At 38.5% G+C, this 27,315-nt stretch overlaps 1 protein-coding gene across 4 annotated transcripts in view; it reads left to right on the top strand.

The window, feature by feature from the left end:
- Nucleotides 1-27,315, top strand: part of KYAT3 (kynurenine aminotransferase 3) — a 59,889-nt gene that overhangs the window by 11,885 nt on the left and 20,689 nt on the right. For 3 of the 4 annotated variants that reach the window (XR_016394786.1, XM_089919914.1, XM_089919915.1), the window contains exons 3-11: nt 8,524-8,586; nt 11,591-11,649; nt 12,242-12,386; nt 13,028-13,177; nt 16,301-16,387; nt 17,176-17,301; nt 17,398-17,518; nt 23,633-23,709; nt 24,940-25,029. Coding sequence is in view for 3 of the 4 variants with exons in the window: in XM_089919914.1 (XP_089776040.1) it covers nt 8,524-8,586; nt 11,591-11,649; nt 12,242-12,386; nt 13,028-13,177; nt 16,301-16,387; nt 17,176-17,301; nt 17,398-17,518; nt 23,633-23,709; nt 24,940-25,029 (918 nt within the window). In the remaining variant the exon portion in view is untranslated. The remainder of the gene's footprint in view (nt 1-8,523; nt 8,587-11,590; nt 11,650-12,241; nt 12,387-13,027; nt 13,178-16,300; nt 16,388-17,175; nt 17,302-17,397; nt 17,519-23,632; nt 23,710-24,939; nt 25,030-27,315) is intronic. The other variant, XM_022553328.3, reaches the window with a different exon arrangement.

The raw sequence follows: 27,315 nt of genomic DNA on the forward strand, positions 1-27,315 counted from the left end.
CCTGATCTAGTGCAAGGCTGTGGTGTGGAGTAGGCAGGCCAAGCACTCACTAGGCTGGGGCTGGGGCCGGGACATTGTGGCTGTAGGAAATGAGGCGACTATGCTGCCGCCAGAGATCTGGGCTGCCTCTGTGGCAGTCTTCTCCTAGGACCTGTCTGCCCAAGATCCAGTGCCAAGTTCTGGCGTGGAGTGGGTGGAGCTGGTACACTCATGTGTCTGTGAAAGAGACCTCATCATGTTGGTCGCGGTGGTTCCCAGGCATTGCAGCAGTAAGCGCTAACAATGGCCACCACTCCAGCTGGACCACAACCCAGGACACTAGGCCATCTCTGTGTCCCTAGATCGAGTCTTCTCCCAGGACGTGTCTGCCCCAGATCTAGTGCCAAGCTGTGATGTGGAGTGGGTGAGGCTGGGGTATTCTTTCTGCTTCGATTGGGAAATGTAGCGAGCCAGCAGTCACCAGTGCAGAGCTCTCTCTGCCCTGTTTATTGGCAGGCCAGACCCCATGTACTCTTCACAGGTAAAGTCTAGGCTTCTCCAGTTGTCTCTGTTCCAACAATTCTCCCAGCAGCCAGAGGGCTTGTCTCCTCCATGTAGGACCCTGGGACTAGGACACCCCGTCTGTGGCTCAACCCGCTTGCTCCCCAGGGGGAGGGTTCTCTCAGACCTTTCAGCTCCCTCACTGTGGCGGAGCTCCCTACCCTAAGCCTTTTTTCCATTCTGCCCAGTTAGTGGAAATCTTTCTTGCAGCTTTGGCTGTAGAGGCGTTCTGTCAGTTTCCAGTTAGTCTTCCATGCAAATCGTTCCACATGTAGATGTATTCTTTTTTTAAACATCTTACTATGCTATATTCAGTCTGTGCATTCTTTTTTTTGTTTTGCAAATTTATTTATTTTTATTTATCTGTTTTTCTGGCTGTGTTGGGTCTTTGTTGTTGCGCATGGGCTTTCTCTAGCTGCGGTGAGTGGGGGCTACTCTTTGTTGTGGTGCACAGGCTTCTCATTGCGGTGGCTTCTCTTGTTGTGGAGCACGGGCTCTAGGCGCACGGGATTCAGTAGTTGTGGCACGTGGGCTCAGTAGTTGTGGCTCACGGGCTCACGGGCTCAGGCTCAGTAGTCATGGCATGCAGGCTTAGTTGCTCCGCGGGATGTGGGATCTTCCCGGACCAAGGCTCGAACCTGTGTCTCTGCATTGGCAGGCGGATTCTTAACCACAGCGCCACCGGGGAAGCCCCCTGTAGATGTATTTTGGATGTGTTTGTTAGGGGAGGTGATCTCTGTGTCCTCCTACTCTGCCATATTGATCTAATCCCCTTATTATGTCACTTTATATTTACAGAATTCTTCAAGTTATGATTTGTTATAATCCTGTTTTACAAATGAAACAGTGGAGGCTTAAATAGGTTTAGTAACTTGCCCAAGGTCACACAGCTTATAAGTGGCATAACTAAAATACCATTCTCACCTGTATCTAGCTCTGGTATTCTAAGTCTGGCTCTGTCTACTCAAGAAAGGATATTATATAGTGACTCTAAGTGCAGACCAGTTATAGGAGATATGGCAGATTGAGGACTAAGTTATGTAACGAATTAGAAAAGCAAACAAATCCAGAATGTGGGTCATAACCACAGGATAGATTCCTGACTTGGTTTCTTCAACAAGTCAGCACAGGGGAAAAGTGGTGGTGGGTAGTGTTTCAGAGGGACTGCTCTGGGGTGGAAAGAGGCTTAACCACCAGTATGATATATGGACCTTGTTTAGGAACTTGACCCAATCAACAGAAATGTAAAGAGATATTTTTAAAGACACTTAGAGAAATATGACTGTAGATTGGGTATTAGATGATATCAAGGAATCATTGTTAGTGAGCTGTGATGATGACATTGAAGTTATATAAGAGAATATCAATGCTTTTTAGAGATATATACCAAGTGTATAGTGGCAAATGACTTAAGGTCTAGGATTTGCTTTAAAATTACTCAGCAATTAAATAAAAAAAGAAAGAAAAGGAAAAGCAGAAGAGATGAAGCAAATGAGGCAAAATCTTGATATCATTACTGAATCTGGGTAACATGTATATGAGTGTTTTATATTTTGTTGAGTCTTTTAAGTCTACATCCCTACTTTGCATTTCCACTTTCAGTTTTTTCATTACAGGAACATTCTGTTATTTTCCCGTGCCATCTAGTGGCAAAAGAATGTAATTTGTCTGCTTTTTTGAATGGAGAGCCATACCTTAGAACTAACATCTATTACCTGTGAGATAATTCTGTTAGTGTCTGCGTGCTTGAACAGCATTTTGTCCAAAGGGAGAAAGAGAACATGATTTCACAATACCCTGGCAGCTCTTTTTTTTTTTTAAGTTTTTAAAATTTTAATAAACTTTTTTTTAAAAGAGCATTATAGCTTCAGAGCAAAATTGAGCAAAACCTACAGAGTTCCCATGTATCCCCTGGCCCTCACATGCATAGCCTCTCTCATTATCAACATTCCTCACCTGAGTGGTGTAACTGTTACAAACATTGAACCTACCTCGATACATCATTGTCACCCAGAGTCCCCCCCAGAGGCTCTAGAGAGAATCCAGTCCAGCCTCTTCCAGCTTCTGATGGCTGCTGGTATTCTTTGGCTTACGGCCACATCACCGTAATCTTCATTGCCAGCATCTTCAAATCACTCTCTGCTCCATCTTCACATGGCCTTCTCTGTGTGTGTATAATCTCTCTCTGCCTCCCTCTTATATGGATACCTGTGATTAAATTTAGGGCCCACCTGGATAATCCAGAATTATCTCCTCATCTCAAGATCCTTAATTTAATCACATCTGCAAGGATATAAGGTTATATATTGCCCTATAAGGTAACATTCACAGGTTTCAGGGATAAGATGCAGATGTTTTTGGGGAGGTCATTTCTGAGCCAGCCACAGTGGGGATATGGAGAAGATGATCTCAAACAGAGGGAAGAACTTGAATAAAAGCATTGGAAACAGAAACACACTGAAGGTAATTAGAGAGTGGCAAGTGGCCCTATGCTGTTGAGTCACTGTATATGAGGCAGCAGCACAGAGTGAGAGAAGGCTGAAAGGAGATTAAGAGCCTTGAGTGCCAGGTTCGAATTTGAGTTACGTTTCATGGACTGAGGAGAGTCTTTGGAGATTTTAGAGCAAGCTAGTAGCATCACCCAGTCTGTGTTTTAAGTGTTTAGCTCTGGAGCACTGCAAATGATGGATTAGAAGCAGAATGCCATTGAAATAATTCAACGTGAGGATAATTAAAGAGGTAGGATTTCATTCATATGTTCAAAAAATATTTTTGAACACATTACCTTTCATACACGATTTTAGATACTGGAGATACAGCAATGAGCAGCACAAGTCTTGTTTTCTGAATTTTTCATTTTAGTGAGAGACAGATCATTTACAAGTTAAAATAATTTTAGGTAGTTGTGAATGTCATAAGAAAATGAAATAGAGAAAACTGCTAGAACCATTGGTGGTACTAGTGGGAGAGAGGGGGTGAGTAACGTTAGGGCATATAGTTTTGGCAGCCCTCTCTGAGGAGGTTCTATTTGAATAGAGAGCATATCGAATAGAAGGACATAAGGAACCAGCCACATGAAGACCTAAGAGAGGGCATTCTAGGCAGAGGACACAGCAATTGCAAAAGCTTTTATATCAGTCAGCTCTGCTGCTGTAACAAAACCCACCAAATCTTACCTTCTTATAACAGTAGCCGTCCCATTCTCACTCAGGTTTTATGTAGGCTGTAAGTCAGCTGTAGCTTTGCTGCAGGTTGCAGCTGCACTCTATGTGTTTTTTTAAATTTCAGGATCTGAGGTAAAAATGTAACCCCTACCTGAGTCATGGTCTTCGCACAGTAGAGGAGAGAAGAACCAGAGGCTGAGCCAAACCATGCAACAGCTTTTAAAGTTTCTCCTGGACCTAGCATATGTCACATTCACTCACATTCCATTGACCAGAGCAAATCACATGTCCAATCTCAAAGTCACTCCTTCCGAAAAGGAGGGGTGAATAATTATACAGAGTAATATAATCCGTGACAGATGGGAACAAACCTGGAGTGTTTAAGGCATAGAAAGAAGAAAGGCTCAATGAGAATAGAGGATTTTAGTCTGTTTTGCTCACTGATATATCCCAAGAAGAAAAGTGCCTTGTATAAAATAAGTATTCAAGAAATATTTGTTCCATGAGTGAATGAAAGCCAATGTAGTTCGAATATAAGGGAGATATGAGATTGCAATCAATGCATTGGTATATAGGAGGAAACTTAATTTCACCCCTGCCTTAGAATTTGGTTCTCCATTCACCTCTTCCCCGGCTCTCTGTTCCAGACATAGACATTTACACCGCATACCTTCAGCTCTGCCATAGAAGTAGGGTGTCTGTACCCCTATCCCTATCAGACTTCCCTTCTAGATGGACTTTCATAGACTGCTGTGACCTGGGACCCCCTCCCATTCTCTAAGGACAGCAGTTCCTCCTATCTTTCTGGAAAATGCTCTTTTCCCCATTCCAAACATATGTTTTGTTAGGCGCTGGTATATTTGTAAAGATGCTACCAGGGGCAGTGACAGGTTGTAGCTTAGGGAGCACATCCAGAGGGGCTGGAGATGGGGAGTCAGGTCTATACCGTTTTTTGATTGGGTAGTAAGTACATTTGAAAAAAAAAAAAAAAAAGCATCCAAAAAAATGGCATCCTTGGTTGACTACATCTCTATTTCTCTCATGATCTTGCTTCACACTGCTCTGATATCTTTTCATTATAGTCTTAACAGGCATATTAATATAGTACTTTTTAAATTGGGGAGGGGGGGAGGAACCATTCAGAGCCCTTCCCTAGAATTTTTGAAATTGGCACCAGAGAAGGCAGCTCTCAGGCCCTCTGTGATGGTGAAATCGGGAGGTATAACTGTGTTTTGTCTCATGTGGAGAAAAGCAGACAGAGATTGCATAGAAAAGTAGATGAAGCAGAGCCCTGATGAGGTTTAAGTTTCTGGTTTCAGTGTTACCCTTGATGCTGGCTGCACCTTTTACCTTCTCATGGTGACATGAGCTTTCTAATAAATTCCTTTTTTCCCTAAGCTGTTGAGATTGAGTTTCTGCCTGTGCAACTAAGAGATCTGATTCATATAGTTTTGGAGCTTCAAAGGCATCTGTGCACTGGTCTGTTTCTCACTCTCCAAGCTAGGAAAGAGTATAACAAAGTTTCCTTTTAGTCAGTTTGGGGAACTATCAAATTTCTAGCAGACTCTCAAACTGGTAATGTGTCAATACATCATCTTTCCAAAGGGAAAGAGGCACAACGTTTCTTTTTGAAACAGATCTGTTTAAACATTCACTTTCCACATCAAACTAGAACTGAAGGAAACAAAGCAGGGACCACATAATATACAGAAGAAACATACTACCTAAAATTGCCAAACACTTGAATAATAAATGCACAAACTAGGGGAATGAAGGAGTATGGTGTGATTCATAACCTGAAATATTACCTACTAATTAAAATTGAAAATTTTATGATGACTAAGAAAATTCATAAAATGTTTAAGATACTCCGTCAAGAGAAAAGGCAAAAAAAATTTTAAAACTCACATGTGATTACAACTATAAATACCTAATTCATAGATCTAAAAGATAATACATGTTTAGGCTACCCCAGCAGCCTGACACCACATTAAAGTCATGCCCATTATACGGGTGCTCCCTTTCTGCTCCAGCCTAGTCTTGAAGTACTTTAGTCCATCTGCTTCTCATGCCTGGTTATTGTCTTCACCTCTCAAAAAATTAGCTTTGTAATTTCTGTTTCTGGCCTTTTCTTGCATTCTTTTTTTCTAAATATTTTTTTTCGGCACGCGGGCGTCTCACTGCTGTGGCCTCTCCCGTTGCGGAGCACAGGCTCCGGATGCGCAGGCTCAGCGGCCATGGCTCATGGGCCCAGCCGCTCCGCGGCATGTGGAATCTTCCCAGACCGGGGCACGAACCCGTGTCCCCTGCATCGGCAAGCGGACTCTCAACCACTGCGCCACCAGGGAAGCCCTCTTGCATTCTTTACCTTTTTTATACTTGACTCATACCCTGTGATTCACAGATATTGACAGCCTTGATTTCCCCAGCTTCAGCTCACCATTTGGGTTTTTTCTACACTTGTCCTATCCCATCTAAATGCATCAGGTCAAACAGGTAGGGCCCTCAAATTACATACAACTGAAACTTGAGTATGTTTGAGTCTTAGGATAATGGGTAATATTTTTTTCTTCTTTCCAGACTTTCCTGTTCCAGTACCATTGCAGTAAACATTTTTTTTAAGTCGAAATGTATTTGACATACAATATTATGTTAGTTTCAAGTGTATTACATAATGATTTGACGTTTGTATACATTATGAAATGATCACAACAATAAGTCTAGTAACCATCTGTCCCCAAAGTTATTACAATATTATTGACCATATTCCTTATGCTGTACATTACATCCTTATGTTTTATTTTTTACATAACTGGAGGTTTGTTCCTCTTAATCCCCGTTCACCTATTTCACGCCCCCTCCCTTCTGGCAACCACTCATTTGTTCTCTGTATCTGTGAATCTGTTTTCATTTGTTTTTTCTGTTTGTTTTGTTTTTTGGAGTCCACATATAAGTGAGATCATACAGTATTTGTCTTTCTCTGTCTGACTTATCTCATTTAGCATAAGACCCTCTAGATCCATCCATGTTGTTAAAAATGGTAAGATTTTATTTATTTTTTTATGGCTGAGTATATTCTATGTGTGTATGTGTATGTGTGTGTGTATATATATATAATATATATATATACACACACCATGTTTAATATATATATATATATACACAAACACACACACACACACCACATCTTCTTTATCCACTTGTCTATCCATGGGCACTTACCTTGGCTGTTTGTAAATAATGAGGCAGTGAACATTGGAGTGTATATATCTTTTCAAATTAGCGTCTTTGTTTTCTTCGGGTAAATACTCAGAGGTGAAATTACTGGATCATATGGTGGTTCTATTTTTAATTTTTTTAAAGAACCTCCATACTACTTTCCATAGTGGCTGCACCAATTTACAATCCCACCAATAGTGCACGAAGGTTCCTGATGATAGCTATTCTGACAGGTACAGTAAACATTTTAAAGACAATAACAATAAACTTTTTCTTATCTCTGCCAAGAGTGGGACTTAATGGTGATTCTGTAGAACTGCATTTTTTCAGCTTCACATTAACAACAAAAGATACTGCTTATTAGTACCCTAGCAGTTTTGCATTTATAACATAGCAGTTCAGTATATGTATGCCAGGTATTAATCTACCTGGGAACAGAAGCCACCTCATGGAGTTAGCTGCCCAGAAATTATACAGGCCCTATAGATGTTCCATTGTACACTTGGGGCTCATGTTTAATCCCCCATAGGATTTTAGGTTTATTTTCTTTTCCTAATACCGGATCTACTCTGGACAATAGTTCTTAGACAGTGAGCATTTGCACCTACTGCTGAATCTTGATGTCTTTGGGCATTGTAGCATGTCTTATACATTTCACTGCTATCTTCGTTTCCTTGGGCTGCCTTAACAAAGTAGCACAAACTGAGTGGTTTCAACAACAAAAATGTATTACCACACAGTTTAGGAGGCTGGAAGTCCAGGATCAAGGTGTTGGCAGGATTGGTTCCTTCTGATGGCTGTGAGGAGGAATCTGTCCCATGTTTGTCTCCCAGCTTCTGGTGATTAGCTGACAAACTTTGGTGTTTCTTGACTTCTAGAAGCATCACCCTGATTTCGGCCTTCATCTTCATATGGCATTCTCCCTGTATGCCAGTCTATCTCCAAATTTCCCCTTTTTATATGAACACCATTCACATTGGATTAGGGCCCACCCTAATGACCTCAACTTAACTAATTACATCTGCAATGAACCTATTACCAAATAACATCACATTCTGAAGTACTGGATGTTAAAACTTCAATGTAAGAATGGGCGGGGGAGGGGGAAGCACAATTCAACCCATGATAACTACGTATCTCATTATAACTCCAGACTTCATTTCTGCCATGTTGGTGTCAGGCTTAGCCATGAAATTGCTTTGGCCAATAAAGTGTGAGTAGAAGTGATGTGTCTGCATCTAAGCAGAAACTTGTTAAGAATTTTTTCCTTCTGCCATGAAACTAGCCATATTCCAGATAGAGGCTATTTCATCAGCCTGTGTCTCAAGAGTTAGAGTGACATGGAACAGAGCAACAGCTAACTTTCAGTGAATATGTAGCACAAGAAGGAAATAACCCCTTATGATTTTAAGCAACCAAGACTTTGGGTTCATGTGTTACTGAAGCATTAACTTAAGGTAGCTGACACCATAAGTTCACTCGTAATGTGTGGGTTTTTTTCATTCATTCATCAGATATTTATTAAAAGCTTGCTATGTGCTAGGCATAGCACTGTGTGTTGGACACTCTGATGGTTAATTTTATCTGTCAACTTGCCTAGGCCACACTACCCAGATATTTGGTCAAACACCAGTCTAGATTGTTCTGTGAAGATATTTTTCAGGTAAGATAACGTTTCAATCAGTAGACTTTAAGTAAAGCAAATTACCCTCCATAATGTAATTTGGCCTTGATTCAGTCAGCTAAAGGCTGTAAGAGAAAAAAAAGACTGAGGTTCCCCCAGGAAGAGGGAATTCTGCCTCCACACTGCCTTCAGACTCGAGCTGCAACATGAGCTCTTCCTTGGGTCTCCAGCCTGCTGGAGCTCTGCAGATTTTGAACTTGCTAGCTCCCACAAATCTCATGAGCCAATTCCTAGAAATAAATCGCTATATATATATATATATACACACACACATCCTATTGGTTCAGTTTCTCTGGAGAAATCCGATTAATACACAGTCAGTGAACAGTGAACAACCTAGAAATAGTCCTCATAGAGCTTATAGTCTAAGGAAGAATACAGACAAATAAACAGAAAAAAAGACAATGTTATGTAGTAAATGCTGGGAATGCTTCATGTCATAGGAACACATAGGAGGAGCATCTAACCATGACTTGAGGAATCAGAGAAGGCTCTCTGGAGGAAATGAAGTCTAACTTGAGAACTGAAGGTGGCAGGTGGAATAGGAGTTAGCCAAGTGAAGGGACGAGGTTGTGGAGAGCAGGGCTTAGATCGAATGCAGAACATGCATTCTTAACAGGGGCATTATTGCCCACAAGAGGGAGAAACTGGTGCTTGGCAGGTGAAATAAATCTTGGTTATTACAATGTTTTGTGATCCTCCAAAGCTCAACTCTATCCGACAAAATCTTATTCCTTAATATTTAATGAGGGAGCGGGGGAGACATGATTAGAAAAAATGTCTAAAAAGTCTCCATGGTTGGGGGAGGGTGGTGCACAGTGGTGACAAAAAGAAAAGGCTGAGAAACATTGGTGTAGAAAGACCTTTTGGGTAAGGGAAGGATCACATACGGAGCTTGTGAGAGAAGACTATAGCATATTTAACAGGTCAGAATGGTTGAGGTATACAGTGGGAAGGAACAGAGGCACAGAGAGTCATGGGAGAAGAGTCTCATCTAGATACAAATGTTAAAGAAAATTAAATCTTAAAAATGCATTTTGACTGCAATTATCCAAATATTTTAGGTGAAATTGGACTTTGTCTAAATTGTCTACTGTAGACTATGCTCACTTTTATATATGAATTTCTACTTTGTGTTTGGAGTCATAGATTAAATGAATCATTAACTTTAAACATGTTTTAGAGATGACAAAGAACAACTGTTAGAATACCTTTCCTATCTTTCTCAGAGTTTTAGTTTTATAATTGTAGTCTCTATAACAGCATCATGTTCAGGTGGGCATTTAATCATTAGGCTGTTCTGGAAGGCACATTAACCTCTGGAGAATTTGCGTGTGATTTACTTCACTGGAGTTTCAAAGATTAAAAATATGAGAGTAAAAAGATATTTTTCTTGGTTCCATTATTGGGAATAGATGAGAACAATGGTCTGTTTAATAACCATTATCATTATCTCCCTCCCAGATGGAATTAAAATTACTTTAATATTCTATTAGGAAAATCTTTGCAAAAATGCTGCCAATCCTTTTTTTTTTTTAATTTCCAGCAGCTTGGCAACAATGAACTCAAAACTAATTCAGTGCTTTTGAGAGATAATATAAACTTAATTTTACACTCTAAAGGACTAAAAAATTGCATGCTCTTCCATAATTTTAGCTTTTAATATTTTTATACCCCAGCCCTAACTTGCTTGATGTGAGTAGACCTGACCTAAATGTCTAATATACTTTTTTTTTTTTGCGGTACGCGGGCCTCTCACTGTTGTGGCCTCTTCCGTTGTGGAGCACAGGCTCCGGACACGCAGGCTCAGCGGCCATGGCTCACGGGCCTAGCCGCTCCACGGCATGTGGGATCTTCCCGGACTGGGGCACGAACCTGTGTCCCCTGCATCGTCAGGCGGACTCTCAACCACTGCGCCACCAGGGAAGCCCTCTAATATACTTTTTTAAGAGACAGCATTCTAGTAATCAAAGGTCTTGTTAAGTAAAAGACAGTATGCAGAAACAGTACTGAATATGTGTTCTGAAGTCACACTACCTGGGTTCACATCCTGAGTTGAATCTGTTTGGGTTTAAATGCTACTAGGTTTCGTGAATTGGGCAGATGTAAAGTTACATGATCTTATCCTCTGTGTACCTCACTTTCCTCACGTGTAAATTATGGCTCATAATAGAACCACTACATCAAGTTGTTGTAAATATTAAATGAGTTAATTATTTAAGACACTTAGAACAGTGCCTCGTACATACTTAGTATCCAGTAATGTTACCTACTATTATTATTATTTAGAACTCCTTATTAAGTAGTTTTAAAACCATTTGTTTTGGTGCTTCCTGTATGCCATACAAGGAACTTAATTGTGAAACTGTTAGTACACCTGGCCTAAAATGATCTTCACAGCATGACTCAAGTATTTATTTATTTATTTATATGTTTTGTTGCACCGGGTCTTAGTTGCGGCTCACAGCCTCCTTAGTTGCAGCTCGCTGGCTCGTTAGTTGTGGCATGTGAACTCTTAGCTGCGGTATGCGGGATTTTTAGTTGCAGCGTGCATGTGGGATCTACTTCCCTGACCAGGGATCAAACCTGGGCCCACTGCATTGGGAGTGCGGAGTCTTATCCACTGCACCACCAGGGAAGTCCCCTCAAGATATTTCTTTAAACTGACTTTTTTTAGTATCATTATTGTTCTCTTCAGTATAGTTCAGGTCTTTAAATTGATTTATTTTTTTAGGCTAGGGTGATATTTTTGTTCTTAGGTGAGAAGATAAACATCTAAGGTTCATAAGGAAAAACACTCCTTAGAGCAGTAGGTGGGAGATGAATTCCTCTTCAGAACTTTGTATTGGCGTCTAGAATTTATCTCTACAGTACTGCTTTTTCCATGGTGCCAATAGGGAAAAGCAAGAGTTACCCATGATTTTCTGGCATTTTTGTTTTGATTAAAGAAATTTTAAAACCTTTCAATATTTATATCTTTCAGAAAATGTCTTTGAAATTCAAAAATGCAAAACGAATTGAAGGCCTTGATAGCAATGTGTGGTGAGTACATTAGAATAAACAATAATCATTGGGTGAAGTTTTTTTCCTCCACATGTTTATATCCTTATTTGGGAATTTTTAGCTTTATCTATAGTCTATAAATAAAACCACTTATTTTAATTCATCCATTCAGTGGAAATGGAAGGAAATAATGATTCATATACTGATTTATTCACTTAGCAAATGTGCCAGGTCCTGAGCTAGGCACTGGAAATGGACAGAGAAAATGACAGATTGGGTGGATGCCCTTGTGGAGCTTATCTTCTAATCCATCAACTTTTCCTATTAGCCCTCCTTTCTAATGGTTGATAAGAGAACCTAGCAGCAGATGGTTGAGAAAAATATTTATATGATTAAAATATGGGCATCATGGAACTGAGATTTGTAAGAAACATTAAGTTCATCAGTTCAGCCATAATTTTTCCGGGTAAAGTCATTTTGTAGACGGTAAAATTTTTGTCGTGAACTCATTAATTTTGTTTGATCTGTAAGACTAAACTAAGTCTTATTTTTCAGTCTCTAAAGACTATGAGGTATAAACAGCTAACTTTGTAATTTTAGTACTTACTAATGTTACTATTTTTTACCTTAGGATTGAATTTACCAAGTTGGCTGCAGACCCCTCTGTTGTGAATCTTGGCCAAGGCCTTCCAGATATATCCCCTCCTGTATATGTAAAGGAAGAATTATCAAAGATTGCAGCAATTGATAGTCTGAATCAGTACACACGGGGCTTTGTAAGTATATGAGGACTATGTGGGGTGTGAGCTTGTATTTTATATTGTATTGTGCGTGAATGTACTTCTACCACTTCTCCGTAATTGGCTTTCTGGAACCAACTGTCCCAACTTGATAACCAGAGGAACACTCACCCTTACCCTTATCTCCTAGGATGAGCTGTCCCCTACTTCCAGCTTCTCCACAGTCCTGTCTTGGCCCTTCGTTTACCGTTGTTCCAGGATGAGGTCCTACGACAAGCAGGGAAGGAGAATATTCACTTTAGACATATTTTCTCTCCCTTTCAAACTTATGCAGCCTCAGCACTGGCTTCTTACTTAATATTCTCTATTTCCAACTAGTTACTTTCTTCCTTTCTACCTCAGCACAACCTGCATCTTTCTGTGGTGGAATGCCTAGGATATCCAGAGATTTCATAGATTCTACTAAAAAAAAATTACCACAAGTCTTCTTGACCATTCATGCAGGAACCCTCTGAAAATAGGAAAAAAGATATTTTAATTTATTGCCATTTAAAAATACAAATTGGAAAATTATAAGACCCAGATGTTAAAAATTCTTACATTTTAGAGCCAAACCATCTCAAAGAAGTAGGTCCCATAATTAAATTTAAGGTTTTGTTCTTCCTTTTACTCAACAGGGTCATCCATCACTTGTGAAAGCTTTGTCCTGCCTATATGAAAAGTTTTATCAAAATCAAATAAATCCAAATAAAGAAATCCTTGTGACAGTAGGAGCATATGGATCTCTTTTTAATGCCATTCAAGGATTAATTGATGAGGGAGATGAAGTAAGTATATTAACATTATCATGTTGCCTATATTAATCACTATCATTTGTCCTGCTTTTATTTTTACTTATTTTATACTCTTTTTTATTTGAATTATTTTTGAAGTATAAGTTATGTACAGTCAAGTTCACAAATGTTAAGTACAGCTTAGTAAATGTTTATATGTATATGTGTATGTATGTCTCCATGTAACCACAAACCAGATGAAGATATAGTACATTTCCAGCAACCCAGAAGGTTCCCTTTTGCCCCTCCATAGTCTATATTCTTCCAGAGGTAACCGCTCTTCTGTGTTCTGTCACCATAGGTTCATTTTGCCGGCTCTTTAACTTGATATAATAGAATCATACAGTATGTACTCTTGAGTCTGGCTTCTCTCATTTATCATTTTGTCTGTGAGATTCATCCATTTTGTTGCATGTCATTTATTCTTATATTTACAGCCTATTTAGATAAGAGAAGGTAAAAGGGGCTAGCAGTGATGCGGGAAAATGAATCTTAGTTTTCACTGCTAAAATAACCTTTAATCTGAACTCAATCAACAAGTGTTTGGTTCCTGTCTTTTTGTACCCTGTATTGTTAGCAGCACTGTGTGAGGGATGTATAACAAGAAGGCTGAGTGATTTCTTTATTTAGTGATGTGATATAAAACCCACTTTGGCACTGACCTCAGTCAGCTCTGCCCCTAATTCCCCATTATCATTCCAATACCCCTGCTTCAGTATTTCCTCACCTGTTTCATTTATTCAGAATTTATTGAGGATACGCTAGACATTGTGGGAGAGATTTTTAAAAGACGGTTTCTGTGTGGAAAGGGTTCCCTGTTTAGTAGAGGAGATAGACTTGTAAACAGATGAGGAGGAATGCAATGCTATAGGCGGTCGTGGGGAACGTATAAGTTACCATGGTGACAAGAGGAAGAAGTGATCAGCTCTGCTAATATAGGTCTGGAAAGCTCTAGAGAGGTGTTGGTTAAGCTGGGTGTGAAGAATGAATATTTGCCGTGATCTGTATTGTTAATTCCTTTCTTTGAATTCTCCCCGCACTTTATCTGTACCTTCTTTATGAAAGATACCTGTTACTTTGTGTTACATTATCCTTTTACATCTCAATTCACTCTACTACAGCCAAACAGTAAGCTACTTAAGGAGAAATGGTAAGGAAGTACAGTCATACTTTCATATACGTAATCTCCTTTATTCCTATAAAGTAGTTGAAAGTTTTATCTGAGACTTTGGTGTTGTTACTCCTTTGTTGCTTCTTCCTACTCTGCACTTTATTGGTGTGTCCTAGGGCTCAGCCCTTGGCCTTCTTTCCTCTATTCTTTCTTCCCTGATCATCTTATCTAATATTTTGAAACCACACACACCACTTTCCATCATACTGACCTATTATTTTCCTTATAGTATTTATTACTATGTGAAATTAGCTGATTTACTTCCTTGTTTTCTTATTTATTATACATGTCTTGCAGGAGAATGTAAGTTCCAGGAAAACTAGTTTATCGCTATAGAGCTAACACCTGAAATAGTGAGTGCTCAGTAAATATTCTTCAAAAAGAGAGGGGAATTATTTCCATTGTAAAAATAAGGAAATTTCAGGGAAGCATGTTAAGTATATTCTTCAGTTCCACCTCGCTGCCTTCCCAATTTACTTTCCTTCATTGAGCTCTCACTTCCTACCAGGCACTGTTTCTCACCAGGGCTACAAAGATGGGTCATCTTAGTCCCCAAGAATTTCATAGTCTAATTAAGAACTTGAGGAAAAGATTCATTCCTGGCTCATTTCTTTGTCCTCCACAGTACCCAACACATAGCACATTGTATAGGAACTACTCAGTGTGAGTTGGATGACTAGTACAAACAAAGGGGCTTTAGAATATAAGGGTCTCCTATGACTCCAATGAGAAAGGCCTTGAAAAAGAAGTACAAGCAGTGAAAAGTGCAAATTTAGGGTGATAATTAGGTACCATGAATTTAACCAACACAAACTTAAATGCGGCAGTTTAGTGTAGACTTGTAAAATTATAAATTGTTGCCAGATTTTTTCACAAGCAGTTTGACTATATATATAAAGTACCATAAAACATATTTATACCCTTTAGTCTAGCAGTAGCAATCATGTGAATTTATTCAGCAAATGATTTTAAAATGGAGATACTATGCATAGTTACAAGTGAACATTGCACTGTTATTTATACAAGCAAACTATAACAAAATTATTCTAGAATTCAATAGACTCTCAAATAGCCTTTAAAATAATAAGTGCTAAAACTAAATAATATTAAAGTTTTTGTGAAATACTTCTAAGTTTAAAAAAGATAGAAAAATCAAATGTGTACAATGGATATAAATTATGTGTTCAAACCCTCCTTATAGAAAAGCAAAAAGTTAGGGATGCTAGGTCCAGGCTGGCATACTGCAGAAGGAATACCAACTGGACAGGTTAGTCTGGCCCACTGACCTGAAAGCCAGGCCATGAGTGATTGAGAGAGAGCCTGTAGGAGAAAAGGAACAGGAAGTATATCTCAAGGGGCTAGGAAAAAAGGATCCAGATATAAGTCATCTGGAGGGAAATTGTGGTTATCAGACATTAGCAGTAGCATCCCGTCTACCTGCATACGCTTTTTGTTTAGGGATACTTTTGAGAAACGACAAACGTCTTTACTCTCAGGATAATACTAATAAATTAGTACTCCACAGCGGAGAGCATCAGTTGCAGTGCTCTCTTTCCTTATGGTCTTGCTCTGCCACTGATCATTTATTTTCTAATTTGAAATTTAAACTCAATGTTTTTGTCTGGAACATCCCTTTGAGAATGTGATGAGAGCTATGACCCCTTTCCCCAGAAAAATATACCTATGCATGTAAAAAATTTTACATACAATTCCAAGGGTCCCACTGCAAGCCTATCCACAGATCTCCCTAAGAGATCAAGGGCTCCAATTAAGGATCCCGACAAGTTTATCCCCAAGGTCTTTTTCACTCAGATATGAGAAGACAAAGCCTGCTTTCTACACTGCTGCATCTCAGCATGTAGTATAGTGCCTTGCACATAGTATGTACACAATATTTGTTAAACGGATTAATGATTAATATGTTGTGTTATTTGGTTTTATTCCAGGTCATAGTGATAGTGCCTTTCTATGACTGCTATGAGCCCATGGTGAGAATGGCTGGAGCAATACCTGTTTTTATTCCCCTGAGATCTGTAAGTTTGCCCCTATGATTCACATGTTTTAAGAAGTTTTGTAAATACCATTACTTTGTTGCCAGTAAAGTTCCTACTTTGATTACATTTTGGGATTTACTATATATCTCTACTGTGACTGAAGGTAACAACTTTAAAGGGGGATCTTTTATTACTTTATCTTGTGTTTGCACGTCTGTCTGTTGTATCAGCGTCTACATTGTGTGTAATACTAGTTTTTGTGGTTATGTGTCTCCCCTATTGACTGAGCACCACCAGGTCAGAAACCATTTCTGACTCACTTTTATAGCTCTGGTCCCCAGTGACTAACAGTGTAGGGTATATGCTGGGTGCTCAATAAATGCTTATTGAATTCTGAATGAAGTAATTTTTTTTAAATTCTGCTTTTATCTTTAGGAATACAGTATAGATCCATTGTCTTTTTAAAATTTTCATCAAAATAAGTGATACAAGGTGAATCACAGAATCTTCTATTAGTCTTATAGTATCAGATGTGTTAACCATAGTTAGAGCTGGCTCCTTTGAAGGAATATAGGCACTTTCACAGCCATTAATGTTGACAGAGTTCATGTTTCCAATTAACAGGTATGAGCATGGAACTCACATCCTGTTGGGCTCTTAAGGCAGAGTAAAGCTTAGTTATTTCTATTTCTTTTCTTTGTTTGTCATCTGTTCAGTTACCTTTGCCATGGCTTTCTCTACTTTTTTTTCCTTGTTAGGTTACTTTTTTGTAGGACAGCAAACATAAATTAACTGAATTAAATCACATCTTCATTCTTCATGCTTAGAAACTTGTTGATGGGAAAAAATGGTCTAGTTCTGACTGGACATTAGATCCTCAAGAACTGGCAAGCAAGTTTAATTCCAAAACCAAAGCTATAATACTAAATACTCCGCATAACCCCCTTGGCAAGGTGAGTCTTTGATATCTTTATACAATCTTCTGGTCCATCATTTTCTCACATGTTGAATAATTGGCTCTGCTCCTTTGTTTCCTTTCATATGTGTAGGTGTATACCAAAGAGGAACTCCAAGTAATTGCTGACCTTTGCATCAAATATGACACACTCTGCATCAGTGATGAGGTTTATGAATGGCTTGTGTATACTGGAAATAAGCATTTTAAAATAGGTACCAATTATTACATAGAATCACAAATCTAAATGTGTTTGGGCACGTGTGGAACATCTGATTGGAAAGGATCCCAGAAGAGCTTTAAAATAGTCTTTGTAATGGGTAAATGTCTGTGAGTGCTTAAAAATGGGCCTTGAATGAATGATGCTTGAGTGAATTTATGAGCAGATTGAAGGACAAGCAGTACAAACTTAGGAGATGAGATTTTGGATCACACTATAAAACTATGAAACCAGAGAAGTAGTACTTTTGCCTTTATTTTTAGCTTTTTTCAAGAATCTAGCTATTACTTGGCATATAAGACATAGGGAACTTAATTGTTCCTGAACTGCTGAGCAGGTTGCCAAAATGCCAGGTCAACAGGAAAAAACTGTCACGACAGTAAGGTATTGCTGCGTGGCCCTTGCCTGGAATTTCACCATTACTACTGGGCCATCTCACAAAAGCCACAGTGTCTTCTGAGGTAATCCAAACTTATATCAACTATAGGGTTATAAACTGGGCTGCAACCTTTGGGTCTTTGCACTTGCCCTACCTATACCTGGAAACACTTTTCGCCAGATATCCAAATGGCTCAGTCTGTCACCTCTCTGGGGTCTTTATTCAGATGTCAAATTTTTTTTTTTTTTTTTTTGTGGTACGCGGGCCTCTCACTGTTGGGCCTCTCCCGTTGCGGAGTACAGGCTCCGACACGCAGGCTCAGCGGCCATGGCTCCCGGGCCCAGCCGCTCCGCGGCATGTGAGATCTTCCTGGACCGGGGCACGAACCCGTGTCCCCTGCATCGGCAGGCGGACTCTCAACCACTGCGCCACCAGGGAAGCCCCAGATGTCAAATTTGATGACCACAACATTTAAGATAGTTACACCTCTCCTTCCAGCATTTTCTTTGTCCTTTTTCCATTCTGTTTTTGTTTTTTCCTCTATAACAAATATCAGGATCTATATATTTTACTTTGAACCTGCAAGTAGGTAGGAATTTTTAAATGTTTTGGTCTCTTCTGACTCCTTAGTTCCAAGAAAGTGTCTTGTGCATGGTAGACAGTCAGAAAGTAATTGTTGAATAAAATGAATAGGAAGTGTGAAAATGGTGAGGGAAGGATAACTAAAATCACTGGCAGGAACCAATAAATTTTAAAATTAGTGCACTTATATATAAATAGTTTTTGCACATATCATAATTATCCGCGGCAAATTACAAATTGTTGTAGAGGCACAGAGGAGAAAGCAACTGCTTCAGGTGATCAACAAAGGAGTGGGCAAAAGATGGGACTTAGTTAGGCAGAGAAATAGAAAGAAAATTCCTATCAGATAAACTTTTATGCACTGAGGCAAGGAGGCATGAAAGATCAAGATATACTTAAGTGGTAGAAGGGTGTGTTGCAGTAACTGGCACAGATGAGAGTGGAAAAGTAGGGTGATTCTGAAGGACTTTATATATGAGGATAAAGAGTTTAAACTTCATTGAGGGGGTCAGTGGTTCTGAAACTTACTTTAGTGATAGAGCATCTTAAAGTCATGATGTTCACATCATGAGATAGTGACAATACATACTTATTTCATCATGAAACTAGAGGCAATTTTCTTAACAGAAATTCAGTAATTAGAAGTCAGTGTAAAAACTACAAGTCTGTGTGTATTCACCTGTAACAAAGTGCTATTGAAACAAATACATCTGAGTTTTTCTGATTTTTGCCATTAATGTTCATTTTCTAATGCTCATTTGTTTCACTGTTGGTAGCATTCACTATCAGATAAGTGGTAGCACTTACCTTAAGTGCTTAAAATTTTGTGGCTTAAGAAAATTTTGTGGAAAACTTAATATTGATTTTTTTAAGTTCTATTTAAAAACTCAATAATTAATTTGATCATCAGGGTACCAGTGAGCATACTTTGAGAACTACTGCAACAGGTAGTGACAAGGCAGGGTAATTAGTTCCATACTGGATTTGTTTTATAAAGGTAAGAACCAGCTGAGGATCTTAAGTCAGATGCCCTGGCGGTGGAGACGATACATGAGGGCTGCTTAGAAGTAAAATCTATAGGGCACAGAATATAGCATTTGAAGGTGGAAAAGCAAGCAAGTGTGATTCTGAGATCTCTAGCCTGGACCACTAGGCAGTGATGAGGCCCTTACCCAGGGACGGAGATGTGGGAGGAGGAACAGATCTGTGGGGAAGAGCTGAGCAAAGGAAATTCCTGCTTCTCATGCTCTAGTCTTGCTAAGTTTCAGTGTCTTTGAGACATAGAGGAGGAGATGTCTAGAAACAAGTAGAATTATAGGCCTGATCGTCAGGATCAAATTGTGAAGGGATTTATTTTTGGCAGTCATCAAACTTTTGTTGATAGTGGAACCCATGGAAGAGAATGAATCTTCTAAGGAAGAATGTATAAACAGAGAAGAGGGTCAGAGATTTGCAAGATATGGTGCCTTAGCCCAGCAGACTTCTGTTATTTGTCAAAATTGCATCACAGCTCACCTTCTCACATCTTGATGATCTCTGTCTCAGGTCACTAACTTCTTCCCAGTTGAAAATCAGATCAACATGGACAATTAAATGTTTTGGTAATTTTTTTAGATTAAGCAGAGAGAGGAAGAGGTTATCTATCTAATGAATAAATATAATTTTATACTTAACATTTTACATGTTTTACAAATGTTCATGCCTATGCAATGACTCAAAGCTTTAAAAAATTTAGTTAACTCAGTTTAGCAATATTCTTTCCAAAATATTACTTTAAATGATCTTGAAATTTATTGTTTAAACCTTATATTATAAGCCCTTCATGGTAAAAGTGTAAATGATGATGTTATTTCCTAAAGATATCATATATTTTTAACTCAGATTTTTTAGTTGTTTTAACAACTCATAAAGTTAAAACAAGAAAAAAATGAATTCACTATTTCATTATTTAGAGAGTACAAATGTGTGAAAACTTATTCTATTAAATACAGTGGCCTTTGTTACATGAAAGATGCTAAATGGCTCTTCCATCAATTTACAGAGTGCAATAGTAGCTCTTTAATATAATACAGTAAGGCTTGCTGGCCATACATCATGAAATTAGCATCATCTTCATGTTGTCACAGAGGCAGTTTTTCCTGGTGTAGTTTTCACTCTTCATCATGTCTCTCATCTTTATCTGACTTCCAATGAAGCCTAAGTCACCTGTGAATAACTGTTATAGCTGCTGTGGCTGATTTAAGGATCATGGGTCATAAATGAGAAGTACAAAGACCAGCTGCCTTTCAGGTATAACTGCAAGCTAAACTTACCAATACTGGAACTGAATATGTTTTTTTAAAATCATCAGACCTGCAAAGATTTTTTTTTATTTCTTTAGGTTACTATATTCACATGCAGTGCTGTGGTCATCTGCTCTGCCTGTCTGTTTACATTAACTTCTGTAGCTCCCCAGATCTCTGAGATGGAGAGGACATGGACATTCAATGTTTTAAATTACTTAGGGCCCTTTTTATTGAAATAGTAGAACTTGTTCTTACTGAATCATTCTTGACTCAAATGATTTCTGCAGGTTTCAGTAAAATGACATTACAGTCAACAAATGAAACCTCTCTTCTGGAAGAGATTATACTAATACACTGATATTTATATACTAATCCATTGATATTTGGAAAATTAGTATAAAATTCCTTGTAAATTATTTAGCTGATCAGCTTACTCCTTGAAAAAAAGACATCCACTTTTATATGGCCAAAATAGCCATCAAGAAATTACTTAGCTCTCCTTTTAAATTTATGCTATAGTTAGATTTGATATTTTGTGAATGAAACCTACATTTGATGTGTGCATAGTTTTTATTTCCTTCATGTATAACTTATTGTTAAAACATATTAGTATTATATTAGTTTGGGTAATTTTTATTTTCAAAGAATTTATTTCTAAATATTGTTTTTACTAATAGGCCTTCCTGATTTTGGATATATATTATTACTTTAAAGGAAGGGATAATCTGCATTATACATAGTTTGGATTTTTCTGTGATCAAATAGGAAAGTGGGACATCTGTCGTGTCCTTTGGAATATTTTAGAAGACTAAATAGAAGACTAGAAATGTCTCAAAACTTGAAAGGATATGGTTATTTACATCAAATGTTAGAATATTCCTTCTTCGAATGGACCCTCTGAATATTTTCTTCATTTGTCTTTTTGGGTTTTCTTATACTTCACAGAGAATACAGTGGTAACTTTTCTGATTTATATTGTTTTTCTGCCTTTACAAATGTTGACAGGTATTTCGTGATAGGCTAAAATTGCATATGTATCCATTTTGGAACTTTCTTTAGCTATCTTACATTTTAGTAGGCACTTTACTTGCTTATGAGAAGATTACTTCAAGAAGACAGTAACTTAGCCCCCCAGAAATGGGTATTTATTTTCCCTTTGTGCATACCAACACTCTTAGAACAATATAAGAGCATCTATTGTACCTCTAAAAAAAAAGGTGAAAAACTTGTGGGATTGCACGTGAAGAATTTCACAACTAAATTACTTGAGGAATCCAAAAAACAGTTTTGTAGGTAGCATTCTCAGATTAGCAGAGGAATAATTTACCGATGTCCAACAGAATTCACCAACTCTTGTATTTTATACCTCCATGAGTTTGATACCTGCATCCCCTTTGTCCAAAACACCTTTTTTTCCCCTTCTCTACCCAGCAAAGCCCTATGTGGTCATCCAAGTCTCACCTCAAGCATTACTGACTGCAGAGAACTACCCCTAACACCATCTCCTATCCTTGCAGAATATTCCATGCCTGTTGCTATTATAGCACTTATCACACTGTAATATAATTGTTCTTCTTGTCTCCAACCCCCACTAGACATTAAGCTCCTTCAAGATAGGAAATGCATCTTTCTTGTCATTGTTTCCTCTAGACCTAGCTTAGTACCTGGCACCTGATCATTGCTAATAAATGTTTGATGAGTGTATGAATAAGTGAATGAATGATTTTACTAAAGGTATCAATCAACTTGAAAATTTTTATATAGTCATTTGCCATTTTCATGGAATCTGTATTTGTGAATTCATCTACTCACTAAAATACATTTGTAACCCCCAAATCACTAGAGTGCTTCATTTGCAGACATGTCCAGAGGGGTGAAAAATTTGAGTTGCCTGACATGGATGTTTCCAGTTAATGTCAACAAGGCAACACTATGCCTTCTTATTACAGCTTGTTCTATAAGCAAGTGTTCTTTTCACAGTGGTTTTGCTATTTTAAATGGCCCCCAAATATAGTGCTGAAGTGCTGTCTAATGCTTCTAAGAGCAGGAAAGCTGTGTTGTGCATTACAGAGAAAATACATGTGTTAGATAAGCTCCATTCAGGCATAAGTTCTAAAATTATTGGCCATGGGAATATTAGTGGTTGATACCTAATAGGTATAGGGCTTCTTTTGGGGTGAAAAAAAAATGTTCTAAAATTGATTGTAGTAATTGTTGCTCAACTTTGTGGATATGGTACACTTAAACGAGTGAACTATATGTCATGGGATTTATATCTCAGTAAGTTATTTATAAAACACATACACACACTCACACACATGCATGCAGATTGTTGACCCTTCCCCAGAGTTTCTGAGGATCCAAGAATTTGCCTTTCTTACAAGTTCCCCAGTGATACTGCTATTGCTGTGTGGGGACTGTATTTTAAGAACCATTGCCCTAGGAATCCTGTAGAAATAGACTCAGAAAATGGGCAGAGTAGAGGTGAGCTAAACACTAGCCAGAACCACAAGCAAAACTGTGCCACAGAATGATTATGCTGGGCACCCAGCTACTACTAACACTGAGCACTGAGTGCTGTTGCTCCTGTGACCACAGCACTCAACCGGCCTGGAGCGCTGCCTGCTGGCACCTCTGCCATTCCTGCCCTGGGAGATAATTTTGCCACTTAAATGTTTTCAAGCATGGTAACATTTTCAACTGTGTTTGGGTTAAAGTTAAATTATCTCTAAAAAAACCTGTTGAAATAACTATACTGACTATATTATAAGGCATTTATGTTTTTAGATTATACTGAGTGTAGACTGACTATAAAGCAATTATCTAACCTTTTTTTTTTTTTTTTTTTCTTTTTTCTGTTCAGCCACTTTTCCAGGTATGTGGGAGAGAACAATAACGATAGGAAGTGCTGGAAAGACTTTCAGTGTAACTGGCTGGAAGGTAAGATGAAGAAGAATTTAACTGTTTGAAAACAGGCCTGTATTTTACTTCTTGTAGAGTTTTTTGTGTTTTAAATGCATAGATATTCAGTTTACCCAGGGTTTTATACTTACTAATCTGCTTATTTACTCATTCAGTTTTCATATTGGCCTTTATCCTTTTTGAGACTTAATCATTCCTTTAAAAGTAAGAAAAATTAGGTAATTTTTAGATTTTATAAGTAACCAACTAATGGTACTCTTTTCTTTGCAAAGAATGTTCAGATTACTGTATATTAATATAAAAGGAGAAAAAATAATAGCTAACATTTTGGCACTTACTATGTGTCAGGTTCTAAGAGCTTTCCATATACTGATTCCTTTCATTCTCATAACCACATTATGAGGTGGGTATAATTTATTATTCCCATTTACAGACAATAAAACTAAAGTACAGAGAAACTAAGTAACTTGCTTAAGGTTACCTTGCTAATGAATTCGAATTCAAGCCAGGACAGGAAGTCTAGGTTCAGAATCCACACACTTAACCACTGCACTATGTAGTACAATCACAATTGATCCAATTGAAACTTGGTTGTCTTCCAACTTCACCTCTTCTAAACTTGGCTAAGAAGCAGAGAGTATCAAAAATGAGGGCTGGAGAACCAAATTATGGAAGACTCCCTTACGGCCCTCATTCAGAGTTACTTTTACCTATATTGAAGTCAAACAAGTTTTTTTTTTGTGTGTGTGGTATGCGGGCCTCTCACTGTTGTGGCCTCTCCTGTTGCGGAGCACAGGCTCCGGGCGCGCAGGCCCAGCGGCCATGGCTCACGGGCCCAGCCACTCTGTGGCATGTGGGATTTTCCCGAACCGGGGCATGAACCCGCGTCCCCTGCATCGGCAGGCGGACCCTCAACCACTGCGCCACCAGAGAAGCCCAAAGTCAAACAAGCTTTTTACTGGTCATTAGACCTCCAGAATATTAGAAGTAGCAAATCAAAGAGAGGGGAAGATAATAATGATTGCAGGCACTGTTTACCTTCTGAAGGCAGAATTTAGTGACTCCAGTTGGAAACTATTCCACAAAATGATCAGGGTTGAAATGTTTCTAACTACTAAGACTACACTACTTTCATAGTGTGAGCATTCTAGAAATGCATATAGCTAATAATTACATTAAGCTTACCTACTCTATCAAATTTGGTACTTACAATTAGATTCATTTTTTAAATCTACTTTTCTTTTCCAGCTTGGCTGGTCCATTGGTCCTAAACATTTGATAAAACATTTACAGACAGTTCAACAAAATACCGTTTATACTTGTGCGACTCCTTTACAGGTAGGCCTTATAGTAATTTGGGGCTGATGCATGGTCTTTGGGTGGAAGTGTTAGTTTTATGTTGTGTACTTGAATTGGCTTCATTCCTCCCTTCATGTCCTTTTTGAGCAGGGCTTCTAGCATACTTTGGAAATTTAGGAGCAAACACAAACTCACTGCTATCAAGAATAGTTTTGTTTTTAATACATGAAGTTTAAACTTTAAACACTCATACATTGCTGGTGGGATTTCAAAGTACTGCAAACTCTCTGGAGGACAGTGACAGCCCCAAGCAAAATTAGAGATATATGTGCTCTGTGAAGCAGCAATGTATCCTCTGGGAATTTACCTTTTAGCTATTATCTGCACACTTAAGCTCTATGTATATGACCATTCATTGAGGAAGATAGGGGATAGTCCATCTATAGACAATTGGTTAAATAAACTATGGTCTGTCTAAACGTTTAAATGTTATATGACTGTATTAGTTTCCTATTTCTTAGTGCCAAATTACCACAAACTTAGTGGCTTAAAACCACACAAATTTTTTATCTTATAGTTCTGGAGGTCAGAAGTCCAAAAGGGTCTTATGGGGCTAAAAGCAAGGTGTTGGCCTTGCTGCATTCCCTCTAGAGGCTCTAAGGGAGAATCTGCTCCTTGTCTTTTGCAGCTTCTTGGGGCTGCTCACATTCCCTTGGCTTGTGGCTACATCACTGCAACCTCTGCCTCTGTCAATACATGTCCCTCTGGGACACTAACTCTCTTGCCACCTTCTTTCCCTTATAAGGATGCTTGTGATTACATTAGGCCCACAGATAATCCAAGATAACCTCTCCATCTCAAGATCTTAACTTAAATCACATTTGCAAAGTTAATTTTACCATGCAAGGTGACATATTTACAGATTCTGTATTTTAAGACATGGACATCTTTGGGGACCATTACTGTATCACCATGGCTGTTTAAAAGTGAAAAGAAAAGAAAGGAAAGGGAAAGAAAGAAAGAAAAAAAAACGAATGAGGAAGCTCTATAATTACTGACATGGACAGATTTCCAGGTTATATTATAAAGTAAAAAAAGCAAGATACAGAGCAGTATATATTTATGCTATATTCTGTATAAGAAAGGGGGAAACGATTTGCTTCTATTTTCTTAAAGGATCTCTGGAAGAATCCGTAAGAAACTAGTAAACGTGGCTATTTGTAGGGGTAAGGGGGGAATAGATGAAATTAGTAGATAGGGTCAGGGGTGGGTTGCAAGACTTTTTATATTTTCTATTTTTTTAATATCTGTAAAACAGGGATCTGTGTACTATTACTTTGTGAATAATCAGAACATTGAGAAAAAATTTATTTTTTTGGAAGGCAGTTAAAAGGTCAAAATAGTAAAATATGTTGGCTACAATAAACTTTTTTGCCTCCCGTCAAAAATACCTACTGAAGGAGAAAAAAATTCCTAATTTAAAATTCTTTTTCCAGTGACTCTCTAAAGTGATATATGATGATAAAGCCTAGTCGGACATTGGTTTTATTATATTTTAAACTCATTTCATCCTCTCAAAATAGATCCATTCACCTATTCAGTAAATATTTACTGAGCATTAGAGATACAGCAGTCAAAAATTCCTGCCCTTCTGGAGCTGACAGCCTTGTGGGGGAGTGCAGATCAAAAACAAGTAAATGTCCTAATAACATAATATGTCGGATGTTGATAGAAGCAATGGAGAAAAATAAAATACAGATGAAGAATATAAAGTCCTAATGGGGAAAATACACAATGTTAAAAGGAGTAGTCTTTGAAAGCCTCACTGAGAAGGTGACATTTGAGCTGAGAACTGAAGGAGGTTAAGTAGTCACATGATTAACTAGAGAAGAGCCTTACAGACTGAGAAAACCAGTACAAGGCCCTAGGGCAGGCAGTTTCTACCAGTGAAAAGCACAAAGGCTGGGACGGGATGATCAAGGGAGAAGAATAGGAGGGAATAAATCAGAGCGGTAGCTGGGAGCCAGATCGAGTAGGGATGTGTTTGTCACCGTAAAGCCTGGGTGCGATAGGAAACCACTGGAGAGTTTTGAGCACAGGAGTGACATGATCTAACTTGTGTTATCAAAGGGACTCTAGCCGCTTTGTTGAATTAGCAGACTATTGAAATGATCCAGGAGAGAGACAGCAATGGACTGAACCCATATGGGGATGGTAGGATTGGTAGGTAGTGATTGGGTTCTGCATATACTTTGAAGGTAGAGCTGACAGTTTTGGCCAGTGGATCACATGTGGGGTGTGAGACAACGAGAGGTGTCCAGTATA

The sequence above is a fragment of the Delphinapterus leucas genome, chromosome 1 (assembly GCF_059928025.1).
Source record: "Delphinapterus leucas isolate spDelLeu-1000000601 "Yukka" chromosome 1, BTC_Dleu_Yukka2, whole genome shotgun sequence".
Classification (NCBI taxonomy): Eukaryota; Metazoa; Chordata; class Mammalia; order Artiodactyla; family Monodontidae; genus Delphinapterus; species Delphinapterus leucas.